Here is a 21,840-nt window from a genome sequence, read left to right as displayed (position 1 = left end):
TCAACCCTTTGACGCGAAATCATTATTAAAAAAAAGGTTTTTAAATAACAATGCTCCATTAACTTTATTTTTACACGTGTGTTGGAAGGGGGCAAACAGGGTGAACGGGGTATGAGACTGCAGAGGAGAGTCAACAGTAAATGGGTAAAGAAACAGGGGCAGGTTCAGCTTCTCTGTAAAGCAACTGGACAGTCATAGGTTACCCTGCTCTCTGAGGAACCTAGCTTTCAAATCCTCCCGGATGCACAGCGCTTCCCGCTGGGATCGTCTAATGGCACGGGTGTCTGGCTGAGCATAATCTGCAGCCAGGCGATTTGCCTCAACCTCCCATCCTGCCATAAAGGTCTCCCCCTTGCTCTCACAGAGATTGTGGAGCACACAGCAAGCTGCAATAACAATGGGGATATTGGTTTCGCTGAAATCCGAGCGAGTCAGTAAGCTCCGCCATCTCCCCTTGAGACGTCCGAAAGCACACTCCACCACCATTCTGCACTTGCTCAGCCGGTAGTTGAAGAGTTCCTTCTCACTGTCCAAGGCGCCTGTATAGGGCTTCATGAGCCAGGGCATTAGCGGGTAGGCTGGGTCCCCGAGGATCACTGTAGGCATCTGCACATCCCCAACAGTTATTTTGTGGTCCAGGAAGAAACTACCTGCCTGGAGGCGTTTAAACAGACCAGAGTTCCTGAACACACGCGCGTCATGAACCTTGCCCGGCCACCCGACGTTGATGTTGGTAAAGCATCCCCTATGGTCCACCAGTGCTTGCAGCACCATTGAAAAGTAGCCCTTTCGGTTAATGTACTGGCTGGCCTGGTGGTCCGGTCCCAGGATAGGGATGTGAGTCCCATCTATAGCCCCACCGCAGTTTGGGAATCCCATTGCGGCGAAGCCAGCTATGACGACCTGGACGTTTCCCAGGGCCACTACCTTCGAGAGCAGGAGTTCAACGATTGCGTTGGCTACTTGCATCACAGCAACCCCCACGGTAGATTTGCCCACGCCAAAGTGGTTCGCTACTGACCAGTAGCTGTCTGGCGTGGCAAGTTTCCAGAGGGCTATGGCCACTCGCTTCTGCACTGTCAGGGCTGCTCGCATCCTGGTGTCCTTGCGCTTCAGGGCAGGGGACAGCAAGTCACACAGTTCAAGGAAAGTGCCCTTACGCATCCTGAAGTTTCGCAGCCACTGTGATTCATCCCAGACCTGCAGCACTATGCGGTCCCACCAGTCCGTGCTTGTTTCCCGGGCCCAGAATCGCCGTCCCATAGCATGAACATGACCCAGTGCCACCATGATCTCCACGGCGCGGCGTCCCGTGCTTTCTGACAGGTCTGTGCCAGTCTGAGACTTCATGTCCTCACCGCGCTGCCGTTGTCTTCTCGCCCAATTTCTCAGCATCTGACTGTTGAAGAGGTGTACGATAAGGTGCGAGGAGTTGACAACGGCCATAAGTGCAGCGATGATCGCAGCGGGCTCCATGATGGCAGTGGAGTGCTGTGGCGTCCGCGCTGTCACTTATAACAGGAAAAGTGCGCAAACTGATTTCCCGCCGGCGGGAGTGACGGTTGAATGTTGACAGTTACCAAGGACCACCCTCGACACAGTTTTCCCCCCCCAGCATGCATTGGGGGGAAATCCCAGAATTCCAATGGGCAGCGGGGAGTGCAGGAACTGTGGGATAGCTTCCCACAGTGCACCGCTTCCAAAGTCGACGTTTGCCCCGTTACTGTGGACTCACACAGTCGAATTAGTGTATTTAGTGTGGATACACAAATTTGACTTCATAAGGTCGATTCCACAAATTCGACTTAAGTTGATTCGAAATAGTCTTGTAGTGTAGACATACCCTGAGAATAACAGTGTGGATGTTGCTATTTTTACTGAACCTATCTTCTGTAAGGGCCCAGTCCTGCTCCTGTTGAAGTCAATGGCAAAACTCATTTGTCTTCCATATGAGCAAGAACCAGACCCTAAATAGGAATGCTTTGTCTGCTATCATGTAGTCTCACCAGTTTACTTTTCTTTGTACTGTTATTCCTGATACATTGTTGCTTTGAACCCTTCTGTATAAGGAACAGTTAGTTGATTTATTTTAATATTTACTTACATCATTTTAGATGTTTGTCTTTTTGTTGTAAAGTGTGCCCCATGCCAGGTGCTGGAAAGGTGGATATTGTAACGATATTTAAAAGGAAAAAAAGACTCCATTGCCCACTAAATCACCAACAAACTTTGTCCCTTACCAGCAACTGATCCCTCCCTTTCAGGGAGTCTTGGAGAACAAACAGGCCATGCAACATGATGAGAAAGTCAGAAGATTCAGGATTTTTTTTGAACTGAGGTGAGGAGAAAGTTCTGTAGTTGGGGACCCCTCGATGACAAACAGGCTGCCATATTCTGTATCAGTTTAAACTTCCAAGCTTTTCCGGACTTAAAGTATAGCCTTAAGAACTGTAGATTATACTCTAATAATCTAATCTTGAGGTGTCAAAGGTCAGGATCACTGTGACAAAGCATCAGCTAAAAGAAAAAGTTGCAACTCCTAGTCAAATATAAGGGACAAAAAGCTGCCTTGGCCACTGCAGCTACTTGATATCCAGAAGCAGTTGTGGATTCACTAGGAAATCCAGGCTGCAAGCCTGATTAACTGTGGGCAGACTCCTCCAGTGGAGGGAGAAGATGCCCTCTGGCAATTCCTCTGGTGCTTCTAATTTAATAAACAGACTTGTTTAACTAAAACATCTTGAACTTAAGTGTTAAGTTTTTCTTCAAAATGTATAACATTAGTACAAAAATGTAAATTACAACTTTGGAGCAGAAGGTCTTGCTATTAGCTGGAATATTTTATTTATTAATTCCTTAATTTTGACCAGCTTGTTACTAACATTTTCAGCATTGCATCTATGTATGCTCCCAATCATTTCCAAATTAGACTGCTATGTAGCCCATAGAATCTGGGAAATACAAAATGTGCCTTAATATCACTTAATAGAGGTCAAAACCTTTACATGAACAGCTGCCAAACTATGTGATCATGTTATCTGTTCATAGAGGAAATGGAAAATACTTTCCAACTGGAATTGTTTGAGACCAGGAAACTTCGTTGTAAAATGTTTTTATGCAGCAGTATAATTAGCTTTATAAATGAAGCTGTTATTCTTTGCAGCTCATGAAACTGTTAACCATTTCAGTAAGTTCATGCAAAATCTGAAACTGACAGAATTGATCTTTTATCCCCTTGTTACTTCCTAGGTTGCAGTACAGATAAACTCAATACCAAAGAAATGTGCCATGTAAATGACTATATAAGTTGTGAAGGGAATGCACTGCAGGCTAAAGGATCATAAGAATATCTCTCTGATTTCAATTATGTAATAGGTAGGGTGTTAAATCCTGAGTAGCCCCATTGACCTCAGTGGGACATGAATAAAGTGAGCAGGATTTGGCTCATGCAATGCTGTATATTACATACAGTGTTCTCATAGAAGCTGTGAAGTTAGAGAAGGACTCAGTTGCTTTCTACAGCTATGAAATGTGAAAAATGACTTTCTTTTATCAATTGTTGTTGTTTAGTTTAGACTGATACTGTTATTGTTTGCAATGTTGTCCTAGCCCTGTTGGTCCCAGGATAATTAGAGAGTCAAGGTGGGTGAGGTGATATCTTTTATTGTCTCTTCTGTTGGTGAAAGAGACAAGCTTTTGAGCATACCTAGAGTGCTTTCTCATGGTGAGCTCGAAAACTTGTATCTTTTAACAACAGAAGCTGGGCCAATAAAAGATATTACCTCCCCTACCTTGTCACACTGTTACTGTGTCTCTTACAAATGCGTTATTCCTCAGTTTGAGGGATCTGTATTTCAGTTTCCGGGTGACTGTTTAGTTCTCCTCTTAGTTACACAGGTGTCAGACTGAAATAACTCTTTTGAAGTTAATGGAGCTATAAAAAGACAAAGGATATTCTTGTGGTTAAGACCTTGGGTGGAGATTTGTGTTCAGTTCCTGGTGGTGCCATAGACTTTTGTGACCATCAGTCATTTTTTTTCTGTACTTCATTTCTTCGTTTGTAAAATGCCACACCTCCGCCCCACAAGGGTGTTGTGTGAGCATAAATTCATTAATTCTAGTGAGGAGCTCAGTGCTATAGTGTGAGTATCCAGATAGACAGTATAAGAAGAGAACTGGTCTTAACATTTGTTGCCAGCCCTGCAAAACATTTGTGACCATGTCTCTCACCACCCACAAAAATATTTGACAATGTTGGCCTATGTGATGGAAGCAAGGCCATTGAAGGACTGAGTGTCAGAGCTGAGAATGGTCCCTTGCCCTCTGTCCTTCGTTTAGTCCACAACACCATGCTGCCTCTCTGTGGAACTGCCTCTCCTTGTGGCCTGAGGTCGTTCTGTCTGCTCAGCAGAGGATCTGGCTCAGGTACCAGCAGGGGTCGTTGGGACTCTGAGGCCTGGTCTACACTAAGGGGTGGGGGGTCGAACTAAGGTATGCGACTTCAGCTACGCGAATAGCGTAGCTGAAGTCAAAGTACCTTAGTTCGGGCTACTCACCCGTCCAGACGCCACGGGATCGAAGTCCATGGCTCCAAGATTGACTCCGCCACCGCCGTTCGCGGTGGTGGAGTTCCAGAGTCGACCGGAGCGCGTGGGGAGTTCGAACTATCACGTCTTGATTAGACGCGATAGTTCAAACTCCAAGAAGTCGAACTCTCCGCGTCGACCCGCGCGGTAAGTATAGACCTACCCCGAGGCAGCCCTAGTGCCATAGTAGTTGGGTGGCACAGTGGTATACAGTTGTGACCTTGATCTGGAATCTTCCCCAAAATCAAGTAGCCTGTCGCTGTAATTTTTTCCGCCCTCTAAAGCCCAGTCCTGGGTCGTTGTGAAGGGGGTGTCATTCTTTTCAATGAAAAATTGGTTTCACGCTGTTAACCCTAGTGAGACATATTGTGTCAGTTTATATTGTCAAGGCTGTTTTTGCAAGGAAAAGAGTGAGAAATATAACATTTTTAAGTGAGCTCTTCACTTTAGATGAGAGGGGAGAGTTGGTGACAGGAGTGGAATTGTTTGGAGACCGTCCTGTGTTAGTGCAATAGAACCGTTTGAAGTGATCTGGACCAAATCACTTCATCAATAGAAACGAGACATATATAGCTTCTGGCCGAGCTACATACCTATTTTTCAAATTCAGATCAAGAGTGGAAAATCATCACTCTGTTCTTCTGGATGCTTGTTACTATTCTCAGATGAAGTCAGCCATTTTGTTTCCTCTTGCACAGTTGAGTGTCCCACCTTAACTAGTGCATGTTTGGTTGCACAGCCTACTTTAGTCATCTTAAAAACAGAATGATGCTGTGTGAGTGGATTGCAGGCATATTGATTCTGCTGAGTTTGTAGCCTTATTTACAGGTATGTTGTTTATTTTCTTGAAGCCCCACATTGGCCGATTAGGAATTCCTCATGGACCTTCAGGAGAGAAGGTGGCAGTAGTAACAGTGGATGACTGTGACACTGCAGTGGCTGTGCGCTTCGGAAGTCTCATTGGGAACTACACATGTGCTGCCCAAGGAACTCAAAGTGGCTCAAAAAAGTAAGAGATTTTTACAGATATTTATTATTCATTCTCATATTTAAAAGGAATTGAGCAATAACACATGGGCAGTGAGAAGAAAAGCACACGTAGCAAAGAGTTTATAAGAAAACAAACTGACTAACGTTAAACTGGCAGATGAAATTCAGAGCACATAAATGAAAGGCAGTGACTATCAGAAGGAGCAATTTAAATGGCTCATACACATTGTTGAGTCTAAAGTAACTGTAAAGACACAAGAAAAATTGTTTGGGATCATTGTTGAAAGCTCAGTGGAAACATCTGTTCATTGTACAGCGACAGTCAGAAAAGCAAATAAAATGTGAGGGTGCATTAAGAAAAAGAGAGTAATACTGAAAAGATTTTGACATCATCATTTAAATTAATGGTACATCATCCCATCTCAGAAAGGCTATAGGAAAAAGAGAAAAGATCCAGAGAAGGGCAATGTAAATCATTAGATACACGGAAAGTCTTCTGTCTGAAGAAAGATTGAAAATACTAGTATTATTTAGTTTAGAGAGAAGATGAATAACAGGTGAGACATGATAGAAATTATGTCAAAAAGGCCAGTCAGGTGATTATATTTACTCTTTTCCGAAATAGAAGAACAAGAGGACACTCATTGAAGTTAAAAGACTCGTTAACATTTAAAACTGATTAAAAGATATACTTTTTATAGGTTATATAACTATCCAGCAGAACCTACTGCCACAGGATGTTAACATAAGGCGCCTAGGAGGATTCAAAAAGGAACTAGCCATTTATGAATAACAAGATTATTAGCCATAGTTACACCAGCCAGAATAAAAGTCTATATAACATAGCAACCTTCCTGCTTTAGGCTATAAATCAACATCTCACTACCTGGGATTAAAAAGAAATTTCCATAGATGCATGTTGTTTCATAATTTTCCATTTACGCCTTCTAACATAGCTAGTACTGGTCACTGTCAGAGACCAATATTTGACTCTATTGGTGTGGTTGGTATGGCAGCTCCTACAGTCCTAAATTACAAATTTGCAACTAATTTTATTATGATTCTTTTTGATTATTGAGATCGGTACTTACAGTCTTGTGAAGCTAAATCCTGCAAATAATGAGCTAACAAAAAACAGTTAACTATCTCAGATTTCTTTAGTCAGATTAGCTGTGAAGAAACTGTAAAGTAAAGGAGGCCAAATAAATGAAAATAATCCATCTTATTTCTTACTTCTTTAGATCTTTGGACCTGACTGGACCTCTCCTGCTTGGGGGTGTCCCAAACTTGCCTGAAGATTTCCCTGTGCACAACAGAGAGTTTATTGGCTGTATGAGGAACCTCTCCATTGACAACAAGCCAATCGACATGGCTAGTTTCATAGCCAATAATGGCACTCTTGCAGGTATAAACTTCCAGATCTTCAAAAGGCCACAAGAAGAAGCTTTCTGTCACGCTCAGAGTTCTTGTGCACACCAAGAACCAGATTTTCAGAGGCAGGTGCATGGGGTATGCATAGAAAACTGCAACCTTTCCATGTGAAAAATAGCACTTGATTGGCAGGGTGCAAATTGGTGTAGGTCAGCTAGTTGCGCATGTACACAGCAGTGAGGCACATGCACATTTTTGCGACGACAGTCCTTGATATTTTTCACCTCAGGAGAAATCCTGCCCTCCTCCTCCATTCCCCCACCCCTGCAATGCTGCCACTGGATATGGAAGGCCCAGTTGATCTTGGAACTATTTCTGCTCAGATGAACAGTGGAGGGGAGGATTTGGGAGTATGAATAAGGAGTCTGCCCAACCCTAGTGCAGAGCAGGTTAGATAGGGTTATGGGGAGAGGGAAACACACTTTTACTCTTCACTGCCAACCCCTCTGCCATCTCTCTGGGAGAAATATAACAGCCACAGAAGCTGTCGCATCTTTGAAGCTGTCGTAGCCACCATGGAGCAGTCTGGAAAATAAGGGAAAAGTCTTTCTAGCCTGGTCCCTGTATATATCCCCTACACGTACCCCGTTTGTTTGAGCTAGGTGAAATTCATGCCAGTGCCGAAGACCAACACAATGTCCTGAGGTTGTGTGCACCACTTAAAGAAAAAAATGGCACTTAGGAGGTTCACAAAGCTTCTGTAGGTCCTCTGCACTGAGGAGAATATCATCCAGGGATTTGCACATAGAATTTAGCCCTAAATTAACATTGCTCTAAGTCGTGTTTCAAGCACTCTGATGGCAAGATGGTACTTGAGCAGCACATCTGCCCTGAACTGTAGCGGTTGCACCAGAATTTCTTTTAATAACCCTCCATTTTCATGTGTTTGCATCTCAGCTATTAAAGCTCACTCTGCTCTGAAACTAAATGTAATGAGGTCAAGAAGAGTGGAATATTTTAACCAATTCTGGTTATACTTTAAAACAAATGCAGTAGCTCTCCAAACCTGAAATGCAAGCTGCTCAGAAGCTTGTGCATACTTATCATGAGTTTTAAAAAAATGTGGTTTAAAAATGAAACATGACCTGCACTTCTTCTGGCCTGCTGAATACCATTGTACTGCCTTATAAAGTGATCAGTTTCTGAGTACAGTCTCCGCTGTCTGGCTCCTATATTGGAAGAGGCAGCAAGTGGGAAGTGGTGCTCAGATCTCCAGAAGGAAAGAGCAGAGCAAATCACTGATCTGTAAAAGTAGTTAGTTCTTCTCACAGCCTGGTGGAAGTCTAGTTCAGTGATGCACTAGAGGAGGCACTCACTTCTGATCCTGTGTGTTCTTTTCAGGTAATTAATGAGTAGTGACCATGAGTTAAGGGTGGAATTCAGCACTAACTTTGAATTATCTGGCTTTTGCCAGATTGTGTCTTTACCGTAAAATTAGCTGAACACAATTCAGTTTTTCATCTAGGTAAATATGCTCTTGTTTTGGGGGAAGTAGAACAAAGAAAGATTTCAGTTTGGTTGCTTTCTGATTTGGAGGCACATTCCTACTAGTATCACTCCACTGGCTTCAGTAGAGTTACACCAGAATTAAGCCCTTGGTCTGTATCTGAGAGGTTTCTTGGTCTCTTTTGATCATATGGCTCTCAAAATGTTGTAATGCTTTAATGATTTCCTTTCCCTTCAGAATTGAAAAAAGCCCAGAGACAGTCATTCAGAAACCTATTGTTAAAGTAATTTTAAGTCTGTTTTGGTGTTATGCGAACACCATTACCAAATACACAGATGTGGAATGGTTTTAGGCTGAATAGCTCTGCTTTCTAAATTCCAGGTTGTGCAGCTCAGAAGAACTACTGTGATACTAATTGGTGTCAAAATGGAGGCACATGCGTGAATAAATGGAACACCTATACTTGTGAATGCCCCCTGCGGTATGGTGGGAAAAACTGTGAGCAAGGTAGGTGCACAAGGCTCCCAGTGTATGTGTCCTCAAGTTTACCTGTGTGTTTTGGCATTTAGTTTTTAATAATTAACTTCTAATAATGTATATGGAAGTTTGAGATGCTTTAGGGGACAGATAATGGAATATTGCAATGAAGTTTGAAATAACTGTGTGCTCATCTATATATTAAAGATGGTTGCTGACTTTTGATTAAAGAAGCAGGAAAATATCAATCAGGAAACCCTATTGGGATAAACAGTAACAGCTTTTATCTTTTCCTATTATCTATTTACTAACATTAGTGAATTAGTTCAGCAACGCTTGGTACTATCCATAATTTACTTAAAATAAAACCGTCTGATCCAAAGCACATAGAAATCAATGGAAAGACTCCCTTTGACTTTAGTGGGCTTTGGATCAGGCCCAAAATGAACATGGACTTAATTCTTACTTCCTTCAGCGGAAGGCAATCCCTCCTTAATAAGAACACTTTACCTTTTATTGGGCTGTACTTGTGACTGAAAACACTGTGTATAGATAAGTAAAACTTGTTGTTAAAATATAGGAAAGGAGCAGCAGGTGTGCTTTATAAGGGAATGAAAAATTTGGACCCAGTTACTTTCCTGGGGAGGTAAGGGAGGTTCCTCATTAGGAAAACCATAGCTGGAGGCTGAGGCTCAATGCAGCAGCATTGGCATTACAACCCCGACCCACAGTCTATATGGAATAGCACCTAGCCTAGGTTGCTAATTTATAGTGATGCTCCCATTCTAAGGGGAAAATCCCAGCAAAATTAGGTTTAGGTTGCTTTCTAAGAAATAAAAGTTCAGATTCTAGCCTTACCTTCCCTAGTGTAAATCTGGAGTGACTCCATTGAAGTGAATGGAATTATTCCAGATGTACACTGGTGTAGTTTGACTCATACGTCTTTGAAATTTGAACAGGGGTTTCCTTATTCCATATCCAAAGAAAGTTAGGCACACTCTTGCTTCCCGCTAGCAGGAAATAGATGCTAGAGTGATTATTGGATGATGGTTCCTCAAAAAGAAAGACCTCATTTGTCATGTTGCCTGATGACAGGTAGCTTTGTCAACCATTCGCTGGTTTCCATCATGTCTTATATAGCATCTGACTGGTTAATCTCTCCACTGAGATTAACTGTGCTGAAACTGCAGGATTGGATGATTGGCTAAAATGGCAGGGCCTAATTCTGATATCATTCATACTGGTGTAAATGTGGAATAATTCTACTGAAGTCAATGGGCTTGAGTCTCTTCTCTCTTTCTCCTAGTTTTGGGTAGAAAGATCAAGAGTTTTATCAAATTCATATTTTCTTGACCTATTATACCAAGAAAAAAAGTCTCAGATCATCAGGTTTTTGGAGTAAAAAAAATTACCTTACTGGCTATTTTACATAATTAAAAGGTACGTTTTAATACCTAATCATGATTTGAATCATAACCAGTATGATTCATGGTAAATGCAACAGTTATATCCCCCATTGCAAAGGGTTCTCATGCATTAAATATAGTGCTGTAATGCTTATTCTTGCCAAAGCTTCAATTTCTTGAAGAATTTTCCGTCTGTAGGCAACAGGTCACAAATAACTTACTTATTTCTCATACTATATAGCTGTGGGGCAAAATATCCATTAAAGACAAAGCAGAAATTCAAAAAGAAGGGAACTATTAGCAAATGTGGGCAATGATTTCAGGAGCCTAAAGTTGAAGTCAATGGGCGCTACTGATGCTCAGCACTTTTGAAATTCAGGCCACTTATTTAAGTGTCTAAATATAGATTTGGGAGACTTCTGGTTTTGAAAAGTTTACATGTAAATGTAAAATCCTTATTTGAGCTCAGTTGACTGATACATTCTGAACAGCTGTTCTAGCAATTTTGCATCTCTTTCAGCCTCACTGAATATATATCAATGAACTTGGCTAGGCCAAGAATCTATCTTATTTGAGTGTTAAGCTCTTCAGGACAGGGGTCATGTTGTTACCCGCACACAGTTCTGTGTTACACGCACACTAGGGCACTAACCTTTACTTTTCCATGGGCTCAAGGCGTAACCCTGTTACTTTAGGCACACCCACCCTTTCCCAGTTCCTAGGGCTTTGGGTATAAGGCACCCAACTTTACCCTAAACTTGTTGCCCACACGCTCTAGAACATCTCACCTCTATCTAGTTCCTAGGACTCAAGGTATAACCTGGTTGATTTAGGCACGCCCACCCTTTCCCAGTTCCTAGGGCTCCAGGGGAAAGGTACCTAACTTTACCCCTCCGTGGGCTCTGGGTTCTACCCCTCTGTGAGCTCCAGGAAAATACCCATTCCCTATGGACTCAGGGCTTAATCTTTTGTGGGTTTATGGGGTCTTTTACCAGTGAAAGAACCTTACACAGTAATAGCCTACTTATCCTCTATTTATTAACAATCACCAAAACAGAATGCACATGCAAAGCATACAATGCTCACCATTCCCAATTAGGCAGACAAACTTTTCCTGCTGGCCAGTCAGGATCAGGTCATCGGGGGGACTCTAGCTTTTGCATGGTGTTGAGGTCTGGCAGTTCTGATCTTGGGGTTATGTCCTGGAGTTGGTTCCCAAGCACTTCCTTTTGGACCCCAGTTTATATAGTGAAACTTGAGTCCTGCTTAGCTGTACCTTAACCAATCATTTAACTAAAGTATTACTAAACAGTTTTCTAACCAATCCTAACATATTGTAAAACAATTCTTTAACCAATCATACCCCACCACCTTAATTGATTTACACCTAACAAAATTAGTTATGTAACAGATAGAAACAATCAGCGAACCAGACAGACCATACAGATGAACAATAGAGAAGTGGGGACCATAAAGACAAACAGTAAAGAAGTAGGGATTTCACAACCACAACTTGTTGATAAGTGATTTCTTGCCAGGCAGAATGCCATCAGACAAAGTTTTCTTTAACCATCTTAAGATCTGTTTCTTTATCTGGTGATGATGGACACTATTAGGACAGGATCACCACCTTAACAGCCCGATATTACACTGTTTTAATGTAATTTAGATGGAATGTGAGGATGTGACTTTATGCTGCTTAGTTCATGGCTGCTGTTCTCCTAATGTGGCTGCAGACAAAGGCCTCATTTTTTATTGTAGGCAAAATCCATTGGTCACCGTTATGAAGACTACAGTTACCAAATAATGTTTTCCGAGATACTACATTCTCTTTTCTGGATTTAGAACAGGAAATAACTGTGATAGCCATGATATCGCTATGTGGTAACTGTTGGCAAATGATGTAATTATTATCGGGACAATTGTAGTATCTATGGTAACTGATCGGTTGCTCACTATATAGAAGTATGGCCAAATTTAGCTCTGACATAAGCAGGAGCAACCCCTGTTGGCTTCAGTGTTCTATATCTCCTTCTTACACAAATAATGAATAAGGTCCATTTATAAAAACAAATTGCAGATGAAAAACCCATGGCAAATTGTATTGTTTTTCCTCTAAGTCCTTATGTTAAAAGATTCAAAATGTTTTTTTTTCTCTTGTCTCTTGATTTACAGTAATGCCTTCTCCCCAGCGTTTCAGTGGTGAGAGCATTATTGTCTGGAGTGACCTTGATATTACTATCTCCGTACCATGGTACATTGGACTCATGTTCAGGACCCGGAAAGTTAATGGCATGTTAATGCAAGCTAATGCAGGAACTTCATCCAAGATCAACATTCAGGTCAGTGTGCGGCATTCTTAATCTGGAACAGAATTCAGAAAATTTCCCCAAATATCAACTGACAGGGCTAAACTGAGTATCTTCACGCATGTAGCTAAAAGTAACATATGTAACATCAAATACTGTAGATTTCATCACCTTGTTCTCCTTGGTCATTTTACAGTTCAAAAGCTTTGTATAATAAGATATATTACTGTAAAATGCAAAAGCTTAGGAAGTGTAAGTATACGTTGACATAAACTGGAAGAACTCTGTTCTACCTATCATGAAATACATGTAGTCAGAGCTAGTAGTCAACCAATGATGTCTGCTGTGTTCACCTGCCCGTTGTACTTACTCTTTCCCTGAATAAGGCAGAAACCGGAAGTATCTATTGAGTATAAACACTTTTAGTGCTAAATTCAGTTACTGAGAAAAGTGGCTTAGCCTCACTATTCCAGATGTGCTGAGTCCTGTCCTGACACAAAGATTTGATCTGTGTTTGTAACTCAGACTCCATATCATTTTTATTCTTCTTCTTCTTCCTCATTTTTGTCTTTGTCATCTCCTTCTCCTTCTCTTTCTCTTTCTTTGTGGGTTAAAAGAAGGATTCTCTAAATTGTGTTGGGAGAGGTTGCAACTGTACCACTTATGAGTTTTTCCCAGGTTACAGCTCGTTACTCTAAGAAGCATTGGTTGCCTGCACTCATACTGGGGGTCTATCATGAGCTTCATTTAAGAATAATTCAGTATTTCAGCAAGGAATAGAGATGATATTTGTTTCCTTGCAGATCTTGAACAACTATGTGCAATTTGAAGTTTACAACGGCCTGAATCAGGTTGCTAGTTTGAAGATGACCCAGTCACGAGTCAGTGATGGTGAATGGCATCATTTGTTAATAGAGTTAAAGAGTGCTAAAGATGGCAAAGACATCAAGTACCTGGCTGTTATGTCCTTGGACTATGGGATGTATCAGGTGAGATGCATCATAACTTGGCCTTTCTTTCATCATCACAGAGGGCCTTTAAAAAGAAGGGAATGGGGAAGGGATGGTAAACAAATACCATATACTGCTCCTACTGCAAGCAGTATATGGTCCAGATTCTTCAGTGACTTACACTTAGTGTAAACCCATTGAAATCAGTGGAGTTTTATCTTTTGACCATGCTTGTAAAATGAAGATCAGATAAATAGCTCTTCATTTCATTAGTAAATTTTTCTCTTTTAGCCTACTGTCAATTGCTGTCAAATTAGTGCATCTGTAAGGAAAGCAGTGCTCTCTGTTGGAAAGGATAATAGTGCGGTGACCCCCTTATCCACTGTCCTTTTCTTTCTTTAACAGAGCACTGTGCAGATTGGAAATCAACTTCCTGGACTAAAAATGAAAAGCATCATTGTGGGAGGTATCTCTGGAGATCAAGTCTCAGTGCAGCAGGGTTTTTATGGCTGTATGCAGGTAAGAATAAAATATGTAGTAGCTTGCATTTATGAGAAGATACCTGAAAGAAATATTTTATTATCCTTTTCCTCCTGAGTTTTGTTTTCTGCATAACTTTTAAATCTTTATAACATATCCAAGCACCAAAATATTAAACATGGCCCTTTTCTTCATGTAGGAATCCAGTCTCTTTTGACCTCAAGAAATTTCTTCTTTCCCTTCTTGGTTTAAATCAAAGTCCAACACTTCAAAAAAAAAAAAAAAAAAAAAAGCTGGCACCTGACTAAGCAGCTCTCATGTATATAGAAAACGGAAAGATTAAAGAAGTTAGTGAGATGCATTGTTCGGTGTATGTACTACTGTATCCTAAAGGAAGAATCTCTTTAGTTGAAGTTACTGTTTTTCTGTGCTCAGGGAGTACGAATGGGGGAGACTTCTACAAATGTAGCTACGTTGAACATGAAACAGGCAATGAAGATCAATATAAAGGAAGGCTGCGAAGTAGACAACCCTTGTGATTCCAGTCCATGTCCCCAACACAGCTACTGCGTTGATGACTGGGACAGCTACTCCTGTGTGTGTGACCCAGGTAAAGGAGTTTGCATGAAAATTGGGCATAATAGTTCGAGCATTGGAATTGTATCTGGTTTTAGTTATGTTGCAAAGGGCTTTGATATTCTTTGGGATTTTTTAAGTTAATCTTCTCTGTGTTCTCATATCTCACACACAATCTTTTCTAGTGTTAGATTTATGTTTTACACCCCAAGGCCTCTAAGGGACATTTTGAAACTTTTCTCTTGTCAGTCTTCATTTTGAGGTGTGTGCCTGCATAAGTTCAGTCACCTCCTGAACTTGCAGAAAGAGAATATAGAGCTATTTGTAATGCATGACCTGAGCAAACAATCAGAAGCTATTGATCCAAGGGCACCCAAGGTGTTTTTGCAAACTGTTGTAAAGTATAGCTTGTTAGCTTTTTACTGCGAGGGAAAAAAGGTATCTTTCTTGACAGTATCTCTGGGGAAATCTACTGATTATCCATGATGTGTTATTAGTGTATAAGCTTAAAATAGGTGGTCTTTCTAAGACATGCAAATCGTAAATTACAGTGGATGCTGTAATCTTATAACCTTGTCTCCCCAGGGTACTTTGGGAAAGACTGTGTTGATGTGTGTAACCTGAACCCATGTGAGCATATCTCCACCTGTGTCCATAAACCTAGCTCATCCCATGGGTACACCTGTGAATGTGGACAAAGCTACTATGGGCAATACTGTGAGAGCAAGTAAGAGAATTCTTTTTACTGTTCAATGTCTTGATCTTTCCCAGTTCCCCTATTCCTTCTGTGAGTATAAGGCAATGTTTCAACAAAAATTCCCCTTGTCATTTGAGAGCGGATAACAATAAAGTTTGGCAGATCCCTTGTGCTGCAGAGCTCCTAAGCACAGCAAGAGTTCAGCTCTGTTCCTGTAGAATTTAAGAGGGGCTTCTTGGTATCCTACCCGTTTCCTCTGGTAAGGAGCCAGCTGGCCATGGAGAGGCAAACAGCAACCTAGCACTTTCTCATCTATTGTCCCATTTGAGTGCAATATGTGTAATTCATAAAGTCCGTGGAAAATGGAAAGTCTCATGTGATGTACTGTGTTTGTCCCCTTTTGTGTGTCACTTAGGAGTGTTTTCATCTGCTGCATCAGTCCTCTTGCAAACTGCAACCCGGACCCTCTCTGTTGTTGTATTGTACAGCTACACATATTGGTTGCAGTGTTTCCAAATCCATCCGTATTGTCTGGACCAGAAAGGCAGATATTCCAATTGGCATCACTTACACAGACTCCTGTAATAATCCTTTAGCACTCATCATTTACATTTTACTCATAAAAATACATAAGAATACTAGCCCTGCAATTGCAGGGAATAACAGAATTCAACCTGCTCTCTGAAAGGCACTGAAAGTAGCCTGTCTTGCCATAAATAAGCAGCAGGGAGAAGATTATTGGGATGCACAGAATCAGGAGTGTTGTCTATCAGAGACTGAAGAGAGAGGAGCTGGACTCAACGCCAGTTTGTTAAATGATCCCGCAGAACAAAAGCTTTTTCTATTTTTTATTGTATGTGCTGAATTGTGTCAACGGCACTGGGGCAAATTATACTCTCAGTAATGAAACTGTGAGCAAATTTTGGCCCAATGCCTTTTTTTCCTCTCAGAAGTGAACTTAAAAGAGCCTCCTTTCTATTTTGTTTCATTCTGTAGAATTGACTTGCCTTGTCCCCGAGGCTGGTGGGGAAATCCCATTTGTGGTCCATGTAATTGTGAGATCAGTAAAGGGTTTGATCCTGACTGCAATAAGACTAATGGAGAGTGTCAGTGTAAGGTAAGCAAAAGAATTTCTATTTAGTGGAAATATTGAAGTTAAAACATAATTAGTTGGATAACTGCAATGTAAAATATACATTCCTGTACAATTGTGCTTTGTATCATATAGAACATAATTATTTTGCATAGGGAATCATATTTTTCTGATATTAGTCCTTTATTTTAGCCATATAATGCAGCTCTTCTTTCCTTATTTTCATTACTAACTATATTATTGCAAGCAAAGGAGAGAATAAGGAGCCAGATTCTGATCCTCTGTTTTATAATGGTCTGGATAAGATCAGAATATGACCCTACTCTCAAAGAGACAGGTTGGGTGAGGTAATATATTTTATTGGGCCAACTTCTGTTGGTGAAAGAGACAAGCTTTCGAGCTTACACAGAGCTATTCTTTGGGTCTGGTCTGGTCTGGCCTGGCCTAGACCTGAAGAAGAGCTCTGTGTAAACTTGAAAGCTTTTCTTTCTGTTTTTGGTTTTTCATCCAGTTACACACCCACTTTGTTGTAATTTCATCCAGATCATATTTCCCAAGTTTGCTTGTGAGAATGTCACATTTGACTGCATCAAAAGCCTTACTGAAATCATGTATATGTAAGAGCAAAGTTTGACCTAAAGATCAGGAGACAGACACTCTACCCTCCACTCTACTCTTCTGTGCTAAACGTAAACTCAGCAGAGCTGGGGATCAGGCCCTACATGATTACGTGATAGAAAATTCAACATTAACAGTAATGATGTAAATTGGCCAGGCTTTGGGTCACCAGTATGTGAGTGTAAAAGTGAAGCAGTGTATTTTGTGCCTGCTGGATATTCTGTGGGTATGCGAATGAGAGTGACTTTCATACCATAAGGCAGAAGGAGGGTGGTAGAAGGAGGGTGGAGCTGAAGATACAACTAACAGACTTATAAGATGAAGCAGGATCATCTTTTGGCATCTAAGTTACTCATTTTTGCAAACCATGGCCAGATGCTGCAAGTACTCTGCGTGCAGACCTCCCATGGACTTCACTGGGAGCTCTCCCCATATAGAGCTTTCATGTTCAGGATCCTGTGGTGTTTTGCCATGCAGTGACCTACTATTTACACAGTTAGTTGTACCTTATAAATTATTAGTATTCCTGCTTCTTTAAGAGGTTGATGGCCAATATAATTTTTTTCACTGTAGCAGCCGTGTTAGTCTGTATCCGTAAAAAGAACAGGAGTACTTGTGGCACCTTAGAGACTAACACATTTATTTGAGCATAAACTTTCATGGGCTACAGCCCACTTCATCAGATGCATAGAATGGAACATAGAAGAAGAATATATATATATATACACATACAGAGAAGATGTCATACCAGCTCTAAGAGGCTAATTATTTAAGATGACCTGTTATCAGCAGAAAAAAACTTTTGTAGTGATAATCAAGATGGTCAATTCCAGACAGTTGACAAGAGGTGTAAGGATAGTTATCATAAGGAAATATATTCAAGTAGTGTAATGACTCAGCCATTCCTAGGCTCTATTCAAGCCAGAGTTAATGGTATCTAATTTGCAAATCAATTCAAGCTCAGCAGTTTCTCATTGGAGTCTGTTTTTTAAATCTTTCTGTTGCAAAATTGCCACCTTCAGGTCTGTTACTGAGTGGCCAGAGAGGCTGAAGTGTTCTCCTACTGGTTTTTGAGTGTTATGATTCCTGATGTCAGATTTGTGTTCATTTATTCTTTTGCGTAGAGACTGTCCGGTTTGGCCAATGTGCATGGCAGAGGGGCATTGCTGGCACATATCACATTAGTAGATGTGCAGGTGAACAAGCCCCTGATGGCGTGGCTGATGTGATTAGCTCCAGTGATGGTATCACTTGAATAGATATGTGGACAGAGTTGGCATCGGGCTTTGTTGCAGGGATAGGTTCCTGGGGTTAGTGTTTTTGTTTGTGGTGTGTGGTTGCTGGTGAGTATTTGCTTCAGGTTAGGGGGCTTTTGATTTAGTGATTTATCACATCAGGTTATGCTGAAGACCTTGGGGTTTAAGCCCTGACAGACCTGCCACAGGTGTTTTCCTTGTAGCAATGGGCACTCCCAGAGACACCCACATCCCATCAAATTACAAGGTTTGCTCGGGGTTTGAAGGCAGGTCTAGAGAAGGCAAAGAGGCTATACCTTCTCTGTACATCAGCCTCAGCATCTCAGGACACTTGACTGCTGGAACCTCAGCAGCAGTCCCAGAGACTAAGACTTCTGAGAAAAAGAAGCCTCTTTCCCTTGCCAGGGAGACAAAGAGAGGTAGGTCACCCCATAAATCTCACTTCTGGGAGACCTTGCATCCCTTAAGGGATACCACCGAGGCTCCAACTGAAATTGGTATAGAGGCATCAGTAGCACGTAAGAAGTCACATGGAGAAGTTTTCCACGTACAGAGGGCTCCTCCTTCGGTACCATCTTACACCTTTTGGCACATGATATACACAGGGGTTTCTCCCCACGCTCTGGTACCATCATCTTGCTACAGCTCCAAGGTCAGAGAAGCTTCTCTGTTGTTCTTTCCAGTACCACATGCACCAACTCCTCCTTGGCACCGACCCATGTTTCTGGCTCCAGCATGGAACTCAGACTCTGACTATAAGCTATCACAGCCCTTCACCACCCTCCAGATTCTTTTCCCTGGACGACTTTCTGGTTTCAGACAAACCAGAGTCTTCTCTATTAAGGATCTCTACTATAGCCCCCTCCCCAGTACCACTCCATCAGCTGTAACATGTATCTTGGTCAGACTTCCAACCATGGCTACTGGCACTAATGCCTGAGCCCCACGCCTTAGCCCAGAGTGGGAGACTTCAGTCTCTGAGATCACATTCCCCTGAGTTCCTTCGCTGAAAAAGACCTTCTGCAGCATGCCAGGTGCCCTGGACCTTGGGGATATGAATACGCTTGGGGGCATTTCCTCTATCCCCCTCCTCCTCAGTCGTCTTACTGGACCCCCTGGAGACACTTGGGTGAATAGTTTTACAGGATCCCAGTTAGAAAGAAACCCCAAGATCTACCAGAACTGCATCACTCATAGGCACCATATGCCCCTTAGGTACTGGGAGAGGCACAAGAGGAGCAAGAACTACATATTGAGAGAAGCTCATCTTCATCAGCCAAGTCCTCCTCCTCCTGGGATGAGGTTATAGTGCCACCACTACCCTCGTATGCTAATGACTTTACGGCTTTCCAAGGTCTAGTGAAATGTGTGGTGTAATCCCTCCGGATCCCACTAGAAGAGGCCTGTACAGTCTTTATGGCAAACACCTGCCACTATTCCTCCCATCTGTAGGTAGGCAGATAATAAATATATTCCAGTCCATAGAATGGAATACTTCTCCCATCCTGACCCTAATTCTCTGGTGGTAAACGCGTTTCCTACATTTCATAATAGGCTCAGATAATTGCCAGTGCTGAGTTCTCCCCTTCAGGTTCTCCACAGCCCCAAGGGTCTTTACCAAGATCCTCTCAGCAGTAGCGGACTCCTTATGTCCGTGGGCATTGCAGTATTTCCATATGTGGACGATTGGCTCCTCAAGGGTCAGTCAGCTCTAGAGGTTCAGCCAGCAACCCTCAAGGCACTAGCCCTATACCAGTTCCTGGGTCTCTGTATCAATTGGAAGAGGTCTACACTGACTCCAGTGCAGAGGAAAGATTTCACTGAAGCCTCTCTGGGTTCACTAAGTGTCAGAGCCTACCTGCCCAAGGAGAGGCTGGACTATATCCAATCTGATCGCAACAATACAATATAGCCCACAAACAACTGCAAGGACCTGCTTAAAACTCTTGGGCCACATGACTTCTCGGTTGTCACACCTCAGGTGCTTTCAGACGTGGCTGAGGACCCCAAACAGGCACAGTCTCTCCAAACACCTAATAGCACCTCTGAAAGTTCTGGACTCTCTCCCGTGGCAGAAGGACCCAATGAAGGTCTGCAGGGGAATCCCGTTCTCACACCCTCCATCCTCAAAAACCCTCACGATGGACACCTGGAGGGCCTACCTCCAGGGGGCCACAGCTCAGGGCAAGTGGTCCACACAAGAGATAACACTTTACATCAACTTTCTAGAACTGAGAGCAGTCCACTGGGTGTATCAGCACTTCCTTCACAACGTACAGGGCCACTCCATCAGGATAATGCTGGATAACAGGGCAGCAGTGTATTATAAACCAACAAGGTGGAGCAAGATCCCGGTCCTTATGCATAGAATCGCTAAAACTGAGGAACTGGTACATTTCACATCAGATAGAAATCTTGGCAGTTTATCTACCAGGTCTCCAGAATACAACTTCAGAATCCCTAAGCAAGAACTTCCATCAGGACCATGAATGGGAGCTCGATGGTTCTGTCTTCCACAGCATCTGCCAAACCAGTAGGAAATGGTGCCCTTTCTGCTTCAACGAAGGATGCGGCCACAATTCATTGGGAGATGGTCTAATAACTCTGTGGCTCTGCAGCCTGCGATACGCTTTCCCACCTCTACCTCTAATTCTCAAGACCTTGCTCAAACTGAGACAGGAAAAAAGCCAACGATACCCTCATAGTGCTGTCATGGCTGAGACAAACACGGTTCTCAAATCTCCATCACCTCACAATGGCAATGCCTCTCCGCCTTCCTCTCCAAGAGGATCTCTTGTCACAGAAGTTGGGCACCTTGAACCATCCCAACCTCTCATTTTTTAATCTGAAGGCATTGCTCCTAGATTGTTCTCTAGCATCGAGCTTACCTGTTCAGATCATGTCCAGTCAGTATACCTATCTAGCAGGAAACCTACTACTCACAAAACTTACCTCCAGAAGTGGAAACGTTTCTATTCCAAGTGTTCTCTTCACTCATCTCAAGCATCAGAAATTCCATTCTCGAGATTCTAGACTGCCTATTGAACTTAAAGACTCAGGGTCTGTCAGTGAGCTCAGTCAGAATACACCTGGCAGCTATCCCAGCCTTCCAGTCACCCATTGGGGGCTTCTCAGTTTTTTCCCATTCTATTAAAACCAGATTCCTTAACAGCTGACACATAACTTGTTTCCCTCTATACGAAACCCTGCTCCTCCATGGGATCTTAATTTTGTTCTCTGTGCCTTAAAGAATGTCCTCTCTCCCTTTGAACCAATGGCTACCTGTTCTCTCCTCCACCTCTCCCTCAAGCCCTCATTCCTTATAGCCATCGGTTCAGCTAGATGAATGAGATAACTTAGTGTGCCCATGGCAGACCCACCATTCACTACCTCCTACAGAAACATAGTCACACTAATTCCTCAGCCTCGCTTCCTCCCTATGGTCTCTTTGGAATACCTTGTTAATCAGGAAGTCCATCTACCAGTGTTGTATCCAAAGCCTCCTGCTTCCAGAGAGGAATCTA

At 42.3% G+C, this 21,840-nt stretch overlaps 1 protein-coding gene across 1 annotated transcript in view; it reads left to right on the top strand.

The window, feature by feature from the left end:
* The window catches only part of CELSR1 (cadherin EGF LAG seven-pass G-type receptor 1), a 280,607-nt gene that overhangs the window by 202,788 nt on the left and 55,979 nt on the right, over window positions 1–21,840 (top strand). Inside the window, exons 6-14 of the mRNA XM_044984920.1 lie at window positions 5,438–5,595; window positions 6,818–6,981; window positions 8,836–8,961; window positions 12,513–12,679; window positions 13,450–13,635; window positions 14,002–14,115; window positions 14,512–14,686; window positions 15,238–15,379; window positions 16,346–16,466. Coding sequence (XP_044840855.1) covers window positions 5,438–5,595; window positions 6,818–6,981; window positions 8,836–8,961; window positions 12,513–12,679; window positions 13,450–13,635; window positions 14,002–14,115; window positions 14,512–14,686; window positions 15,238–15,379; window positions 16,346–16,466 — 1,353 coding nt within the window. The remainder of the gene's footprint in view (window positions 1–5,437; window positions 5,596–6,817; window positions 6,982–8,835; window positions 8,962–12,512; window positions 12,680–13,449; window positions 13,636–14,001; window positions 14,116–14,511; window positions 14,687–15,237; window positions 15,380–16,345; window positions 16,467–21,840) is intronic.

Source organism: Mauremys mutica, chromosome 1 (genome assembly GCF_020497125.1).
Source record: "Mauremys mutica isolate MM-2020 ecotype Southern chromosome 1, ASM2049712v1, whole genome shotgun sequence".
Lineage (NCBI taxonomy): Eukaryota > Metazoa > Chordata > Testudines > Geoemydidae > Mauremys > Mauremys mutica.
Note: the sequence above shows the minus strand (reverse complement) of the source record. Positions and strands in the feature narration are given on the sequence as shown.